Source organism: Triticum urartu, chromosome 4A, assembly GCF_056163025.1.
Source record: "Triticum urartu cultivar PI428250 chromosome 4A, HENAU_Tu73, whole genome shotgun sequence".
Taxonomy (NCBI): Eukaryota; Viridiplantae; Streptophyta; class Magnoliopsida; order Poales; family Poaceae; genus Triticum; species Triticum urartu.
In genome coordinates, this window is record NC_141876.1 from 45,302,231 (window position 1) to 45,311,202 (window position 8,972).

Below are 8,972 nucleotides of genomic sequence, written 5' to 3' on the forward strand. Positions count from 1 at the left end.
CACACTTTTAATTGTATTTGTCTTAGTACATCGATCGAACTATCTATCTTTTGTGTATGTCCTGTTGAAATGAACTTGCTATGTTTGATACTATGCTATGCTATCTATCTATGTTGCATGGAATTGCGGGGTGGGGGTCTAGATATGAGGGGGAGGGGGCGGCTGCGGACACAACAAATGAGAGGTGGGCGGCCAGCGCATCCGCGGACATATAGGAGGCAGATTTGACTATTCCGACTGTTGATGCTCTAAAATATATTCTCAGTGTAGTTATTTACCCAATAACACGAGAGAGTCAATCTATTCCATTCGAGGAGTAGAAGCCTTTTATTGATCCCTATCGATGATGCAATCACAAAAGAGTTCACACATTTTTTTTTCAAAGGTTTCTACCAAACGTGCTGCGGGCCGCAACAGCGTGCATTGAACTGTGGCCGAAAACCTACAGATGACATAATCATTTGGAAAAGAGCACGTCCATCTCCTCTAGGGTCCGGCCCTTCGTCTCTGGCAGGCGCAGGAAGACGAACACGTACGCCGTGGCCGCCATACTGGCGTACAGAAAGAAGCACCCGGGCATGGTGATCCAGCCCGCTAGCGATATGAACGACATGCTTACCACCCCGCAAGTCAGCCGGTTCACCGCCATGCCCAGGCTCGAGCCCTGCGCACGCAGCCGCAGCGGCGTGATCTCTGCCGTGTACGTGGACGGGAGCGACCCCCACCCGACCGAAAACGCCGCGACCGTGGCCAGCGTGAACGCCACGCAGGCAGCCGTGCTCGCTGGCGACGTCTCGCCGATGCAGAGTGTGAGAGCCAGGCCGGTCAGCGAGGCGGCCACGCCGCCGGCGCTGGCCAGCAGGAGCGGCCGCCGGCCGAAGCGGTCGGAGAAGAGCGAGACCACGAGTATGAAGCACGTCTTGACGACACCGATGGCCACGGTGGCGCCCAAGATGGCGCTATTCGACGACATGCCTGCCTTCTTGAACATGAGCGGGCTGTACAGCAGGATGGCGTCGACGCCCAACGCTTGCTGGAGGAAGTTGAGCCCGACCACGAAGACGAGGATCCGCCGGACCATCGCCGACGGTCGAAAGATCAGCTCCCGCCACACGCCGCTATCTGCTTCTCGCGGCGCCTCGACGACCCGCTTGATCTCCTCGAACCGGAGCTCGGCCTCGGCGGCGGTATCGGAGGTGCGCACGAGCACTGCGCGCGCGTCGTCCTCGCGCCCGCGCATGGCGAGCCACCGCGGGGACTCCGGCATGGCGAGCACCCCGGCGGCGAGGAGCACCGGTGGGAGCACGCCGATGGCGTACATGACGCGCCAACTGAGGTGCACCGGCAGGCCAGCCAAGGCGTAGTTCGACACGTAACTGAGCAGGATGCCGACGTTGACAAATATCTGTGCAAGCACGGCAACGAAAGATTAATCTACGAGACGCCAAGCGCGCTCAAGCACGGCGGCAGCAGCGTGCGCCCGCACTTACATCGAGTAACGAGGAAAGCACGCCACGCGCGGAGGCCGGCGAGATCTCGGCGTTGTAGACCGGCGCGACGACGAGGGAGAAGCCAACGCCGATGCTGGTGATGAAGCGCGCGGCCATGAGCGCCGCGTAGCTGCCGCCAAGCGACATGGCGAGCGCGCCGGCCATGAGGAAGCCGTTGGCGAGCACGAGCGTGCCGCGGCGGCCCAGGAGGTCGGCCGCCCAGCCGGCGGCGAGGATGGACACGAGCATGTACACGTTCATGGACCCAGCCAGTACCTCCACCTGCTCGTCGGTGAGCCCCAGGTCCTCCCGGATGAAGAGCTGCGCGCCGCTCATCAGCGCGAGATCTGCAGCAAATTAACAGGTCAGCGAGAGCACGTCGTCGCTGTAGTGTGCTACGTACCAGGAAGCAGAGTTTGGGCGCGTACTGTAACCCATGAGGATCGTGGTCATGGAGGCCAGCGTGGCGCAGCCGAAGGCGTACATGTTCCGCGGTGGCTTCTCCGTCGACGCGAGCAGCGGGGCGGTGGTCGCTCCATGGGAAGCTCCATCGTGCGCCATGGCGCTCGCGTCGTCTTGGTGTCCTCGCAGGCGCCGGTGAGGCTCGAAGTATAGTGTAGAGGTCTAGCCTGTCGACTTCAACTTGTCCACTCAGGCCTCCTTTGGTTCATAGAATAGAAATATTATAGGAATAGAAAAATCATAGGATGTGAGATGACATGCATCTCAATTTCTATAGAGAAAGAGATGTCATTTAATGCATAGGATAGGAATTTTTTTATTGAATCTTAGCTAATGTTTTTTTTCTCCAAAATGTGAAGGATTGATTCCACAAAAATATTGTCTGATTGATTGTAGACTATTGGAAGGGGTCTTTTAAAAGTTCCCATGGAGTACCACACAATGTAGTGCATTTTTAATTTGGGAAAGTTTCTATGGATAGTCCGCACAGAGAAAATCATAAATACGAAAATCCTCCAAAGTCGTTTGAAAATCCTTTGATTAGAAAAGATTTCATTGTTCCGCATAAAACTATCCATCTGGTCCAACTAGACCCAGGGATTTCATTATGTTCTTTCTTCGGCTAGTAAATAATTGTCCATGTGTTGCAACGTAGATATAAATATTTTAATATGTTAGGTCGCGAATTGCACATCTATTACTTGTACATATTGTGTTCAAATTGTGACGACTTTGTCTACACAATCACTATGATTTACCTGTCATTTTATTGTTGATGTGTTTGTGTATGAAAAGATTTTAATTGTAAGTCAATAAAATGTGAGGCTGTTGAGATGCTCTCATGGTAAACCAGTGGAAAAAGCATAGAGAGCGGTTGGAATGGACGGTTAGAATGGAGAGAAGGGAGGGGATAACATACCTAGGGCGGGAAGTAGTGTATAGGGGTAAAATAAATGTAGCAAAAAGAATATATTCCAAAATTCGAAGAATGATGAGGACTTCTCATGTGTAAAAGTCTTGCATTCGAAACAGACCGGTGTGTTCCTTAGATCTGCATGATTGGTGTCCAAAGCGAGATCTGAATGCGTAGGTTTTTATTGCAAAAAATTGTGTGGTTGGCTTTGCGGTGTTGATTGACTCATGTGTGGGCGGCTAGTGTTAGCTTGTCTAGTAGCTGATGAAAGACGACAGGAGATTATCACCTAACACGAGCGACGTGCTGGCAAATTAAGATGCTTTGCTAGATACTCGTTGCTTGATTCTTGTAGGAGCTAGCATCCGAGGGACCGGAGGCTGATTTCTTTGTCGCCATATTGATTCCCCAAATGTAAAAAAAAAGTAAATAGATTTTTTTGAGAAGGAAGTAAATAGATGAATACAATGGTGGTATATGAGGTTGCACGGCATGTGCAATTTGATGCCACAAGTTAAAAAATATGGACCCCCGCAAAAAAAACTTAAAAAATATGGAAAGCTGTTGGAGAAACTTGTCTCGGCGTTCATGCACGGTTCAATTCTCGTTTGGAACCATATCTGCAGCTTATGGGACGCCACAGGGTGGCCCCGGGCCCACCGTCAGTGACTAGGCTGAGCTAAGTTCAAACCAGCGACTTCCTCCTACCAACCCGAGCCCACTGTCAGTGACTAGGCTGTCAGTTTGAGTTTGTTGTCCATATATGATAACTAGGCCGAATAGTCTATGGACCAACACACAGGTGCTTAAACGGGTTGCAGTCACCGCGGCCCGTTTTTCATACGTTAGTTTATTTTTCCTTTTTAGAATTTTCTAAAATAAGTAAATCATAGTCGCAGTAGAAGTATAGTTGAAATATTCGTGTCCATATATTTTGGACAGTCTCATAAAAAGTATGCATGCATTTAATAAAAACTATTAACATAAGGTTTGTAATATATTTCACCCGCAAAAAAAAGGTTTGTAATATATTTAATAAAAATATACACTTATTATTTTAAAAGTATTCATATAACTAAAAATGTATTTAAGAATTATAAAAATTTAATATATTTAAAAATAATATTTAATAGTTTTTGTTTGAGGATCTGCAGTCTAGGATTTACTAGGCTCGTATATATGTTTAAAAAATATATTTATTTATTTATCATTTGCAACGAGTATATAAATATTTTCTCAAACGCGGGCCTAGTACTTGAGGTTTTATTTTTACTATGCTTATAATTTACATATTTTCACAAGATTTTCAAAACAAAACTAACATATGAACAATGGGCTGCAGTGACTGCAGCCCATTTAACCTCTGTGTGCGTGTTAGTGTATAGGCCATTAGGCTAGTTATCGACTTATCGTATATATATTCCATTAGCTTTGGGGATGATGGAAGATTTTGTGTCATGGCATCTTAATAGGAGTGGGGTTTTCTCGGTAAGATCAGCATATCATGAAGAATGGGGGTACCAACACGGACGAAAGTTGAGGATGACAAATTCAATTCAAGCCTCAAGTACTAGTCCAGTTTGGCGTGCCATTTGGAAGTTGCGTCTGCCATAAAGAAAAATAAAATTCATGTTTGGAGAACTTTGCTTGGAGCAACCCCTGCAAGGGTGTCTTAGCTAACTTCAAGTTCGGATTGTGAAAGTATTCGGCATGCTATGTTTCTAAGCCCGAGAGTGAGGGAGATTTGGCGGATCTTGGAAATGCATGAGTTAGTGTCTGAAGTGTGCTTCATTGAACCTGAAGGGGGGACAGTGCTTTGCGACCTGCTACTATCCAAAAGCTCAGTTAGACCACTGGTAAATGATGTGCATCAGAATGATCTAGTGGCAACTACAATCTTGTATGTATGGTGGGAGTGCTACAAATACACACATGGAGAACATATGTATGAACCGGCCAGGTCGGCTCAGGCAATCTCAACACTTGTGCAAAATTTCTCATGGGCAAAGTTGAAGAGCGCAAAGATTAAAAGGCATGAATGGAGTAAACCAGCAGAGGGGGTCATCAAACTAAAAGTTGAAGCCACCTTTGGTTATGATAATGGCACAGGAAGTACGGGTGCAGTGCTTCACGACGATCATGGCTTTTTCATTGCAGTTGCATGTAGTAACATATCCTTCATAGAAGATGCGGCGACGGCGGAAGCAAGAGGACTGCGAGATGAACTCATACTCGCGAACGAGGTGGGGTGTAACAAGATACATGTGGAGGCGGACTACATGGAGGTCAGTGAGATCATGCAGAATGACGAGAATTCGCATGAGCCAGCAGCGGTGATTTATGAAGAATGTTCTTTTCTAGCTAGTAATTTTATATTCATAGTTTTTACTCATTGTCCTAGGGATGCTAATTGAAGGAAATATGCCTAGAGGAAATAATAAAGTTGTTATTTATATTTCCTTATATCATGATAAATGTTTATTATTCATGCTAGAATTGTATTAACCTGAAACTTAGTACATGTGTGAATACATAGACAAACAGAGTGTCCCTAGTATGCCTCTACTAGACTAGCTCGTTAATCAAAGATGGTTAAGTTTCCTAGCCATAGACATGTGCTGTCATTTGATGAACGGGATCACATCATTAGAGAATGATGTGATGGATAAGACCCGTCCGTTAGCTTAGCACTATGATCGTTTAGTTTATTCCTATTGCTTTCTTCATGACTTATACATGTACCTATGACTATGAGATTATGCAACTCCAGAATACCGAAGGAACACTTAGTGTGCTATCAAACGTCACAACGTAAGTGGGTGATTATAAAGATGCTCTACAGGTGCCTCCGATGGTGTTTGTTGAGTTGGCATAGATCGAGATTAGAATTTGTCACTCTGATTGTCGGAGAGGTATCTCTAGGCCCTCTCGGTAATGCACATCACTATAAGCCTTGCAAGCAATGTGACTAATGAGTTAGTTGCGGGATGATGCATTACGGAACGAGTAAAGAGACTTGCCGGTAATGATACTGAACTATGTATGATGATACCGACAATCGAATCTCGGGCAAGTAACAAACTGACGACAAAGGGAACAACGTATGTTTTTATGCGGTTTGACCGATAAAGATCTTCGTAGAATATGTAGGAGCCAATATGAGCATCCAAGTTCCGCTATTAGTTATTGACCGGAGATGTGTCTCGGTCATGTCTACATAGTTCTCGAACCCGTAGGGTCCGCACGCTTAACGTTCTCTGACGATTTGTATTATGAGTTATGTGATTTGATGTACAGAAGGTTGTCCGGAGTCCCGGATGAGATCACGGACATGGCGAGGAGTCTCGAAATGGTCGAGACATAAAGATTGATATATTGGACCATGTTATTCGGACACCGAAAGTGTTCCGGATGGTTTCGGGTAAAACCGGAATGCCGGAGGGGTTACCGGAACCCCCGGGGGAACTAATGGGCCACCATGGGCCTTATTGGAGAGAGGGGAGGGGAGCCAGGGCAGCCCCCCCCCTTGCAGTCCGAATTGGACAAGGGAAGCGGGGCGGCGCCCCCCTTTCCTTCTCCCTCTCTCCCTCTCCTTCCTTCCCCCTCTCTTCCTCTTGGTGGAATCCTACCAGGACTTGGAGTCCTAGTAGGACTCCCCTCCTTGGGCGCGCCCCGTAGGGCCGGCCGGCCTCCTCCTCCCCTCCTTTCTATATGGGGGAAGGGGGCACCCCATAGACACACAAGTTGATCTTTTAGCCGTGTGCGGTGTCCCCTCCACAGTTACACACCTCGGTCATATCGTCGTAGTGCTTAGGCGAAGCCCTGCACCAGTGAACTTCATCATCACCGTCACCACGCCGTCGTGCTGACAAAACTCTCCCTCGTCATCAACTGGATCAAGAGTTCGAGGGACGTCACCGAGCTGAACATGTGCTGATCGCGAAGGTGTCGTGCATTCGGTACTTAATCGGTTGGATCACGAAGACGTTCGACTACATCAACCGCGTTACTAAACGCTTCCGCTTTCGGTCTACGAGTGTACGTAGACATACTCTCCCCTCTCGTTGCTGCTACCTCTTGAGCACTGCATTGGTTTTCCCTTGAAGAGGAAAGGATGATGCAGTAAAGCAGCGTAAGTATTTCCCTCAGTTTTTGAGAACCAAGGTATCAATCCAGTAGGAGACCACGCGCGAGTCACCTCGTACCTACACAAACAAATAAGAACCTCGCAACCAACGTCATAAAGGGGTTGTCAATCCCTTCACGGCAACTTGCAAGAGTGAGATCTGATAGAGATGATAATAATAAGATAAGTATTTTTGGTATTTTTATGATACAAACTGGAAGTAAAGATTGCAAAATAAAATAGATGGAAACTTATATGATGGAGAATAGACCCGGGTGCCATAGGTTTCACTAGTGGCTTCTCTCAAGATAGCATAAGTATTACGATGGGTCAACAAATTACTGTTGAGCAATTGATAGAATTGAGCATAGTTATGAGAATATCTAGGCATGATCATGTATATAGGCATCACGTCTGCGACAAGTAGACCGAAACAATTCTGCATCTACTACTATTACTCCACACATCAACCGCTATCTAGCATGCATCTAGAGTATTAAGTTGATAAGAACAGAGTAACGCCTTAAGCAAGATGACATGATGTAGAGGGATAAACTCATGCAATATGATATAAACCCAATCTTTTTATCCTCGATGGCAACAATACAATACGTGTCGTTTCCCCTACTCTCACTGGGATCGAGCACCGCAAGATTGAACCCAAAGCTAAGCACTTCTCCCATTGCAAGAAAGATCAATCTAGTAGGCCAAACCAAACTGATAATTCAAAGAGACTTGCAAAGATAAACCAATCATACATAAAAGAATTCAGAGAAGATTCAAATATTGTTCATAGATAGACTTGATCATAAACCCACAATTCATCGGATCTCGACAAACACACCGCAAAAGAAGATTGCATCGAATAGATCTCCAAGAGAATCGAGGAGAACTTTGTATTGAGATCCAAAGAGAGAGAATAAGCCATCTAGCTACTAGCTATGGACCCGAAGGTCTGAAGTAAACTACTCACACATCACCGGAGAGGCCATGGAGTTGATGTAGAGGCCCTCCATGATCAATGCCCCCTCCGGCGGAGCTCCGGAAAAGGCCCCAAGATGGGATCTCTCGGGTATAGAAGGTTGCGGCGGTGGAATTAGGTTTTCGTGGTGCTCCTGGATGTTTGGGGGGGTACATGCACTTATATAGGAGGAAGAAGTACGTCGGTGGAGCAACGAGGGGCCCACGAGGGTGGAGGGCGCGCCCCCTTCCTCGTGGCCTCCTCGATTGTTTCTTGGCTCCCACTCCAAGTCTCCTGGATCACGTTTGTTGAGAAAATCACGTTCCCGAAGGTTTCATTCCGTTTGGACTTTGTTTGATATTCCTTTTCTGGGAAACACTAAAATAGGAAAAAAAAACAACAATTTGGGTTGGGCCTCCGGTTAATAGGTTAGTCCCAAAAATTATATAAAAGTGTAAAATAAAGCCCATTAACATCCAAAACAGATAATATAATAGCATGGAGCAATCAAAAATTATAGATACGTTGGAGACGTATCAAGCATCCCCAAGCTTAATTCATGCTCGTCCTCGAGTAGGTAAATGATAAAAGAAGAATTTTTGATGTGGAATGCTTTCTAACATATTTCTCAATTTAATTTTTCTTTATTGTGGCATGAATGTTTAGATCCGAAAGATTCAAGATAAAAGTTCAATATTGACATAGAAATAATAATACTTCAAGCGTACTAACTAAGCAATTATGTCTTCTCAAAATAACATGGCCAAAGAAAGTTATCCCTGCAAAATCATATAGTCTGGCTATGCTCTATCTTCACCACACAATATATTTAAATCATGCACAACCCTGATGACAAGCCAAGCAATTGTTTCATACTTTTGATGTTCTCAAACTTTTTCAATCTTCACGCAATATATGAGCGTGAGCCATGGACATAACACTATATGTGGAATAGAATGGTGGTTGTGGAGAAGACAAAAAAGGAGAAGATAGTCTCACATCGACTAGGCGTATCAACGG

At 45.9% G+C, this 8,972-nt stretch overlaps 1 protein-coding gene across 1 annotated transcript; it reads right to left on the reverse strand.

Moving 5' to 3' along the window:
- Positions 1-292: 292 nt before the first annotated feature.
- Positions 293-2,152, reverse strand: LOC125550544 (polyol transporter 5). Its single transcript, XM_048713567.2, has 3 exons — positions 1,919-2,152; positions 1,491-1,837; positions 293-1,405 (listed from the first exon to the last, which is right to left on the reverse strand). Exons 1-3 carry the CDS (start codon positions 2,049-2,051, stop codon positions 458-460), a joined length of 1,428 nt encoding a protein of 475 aa, XP_048569524.1. The 5' UTR covers positions 2,052-2,152; the 3' UTR covers positions 293-457.
- Positions 2,153-8,972: the final 6,820 nt, after the last annotated feature.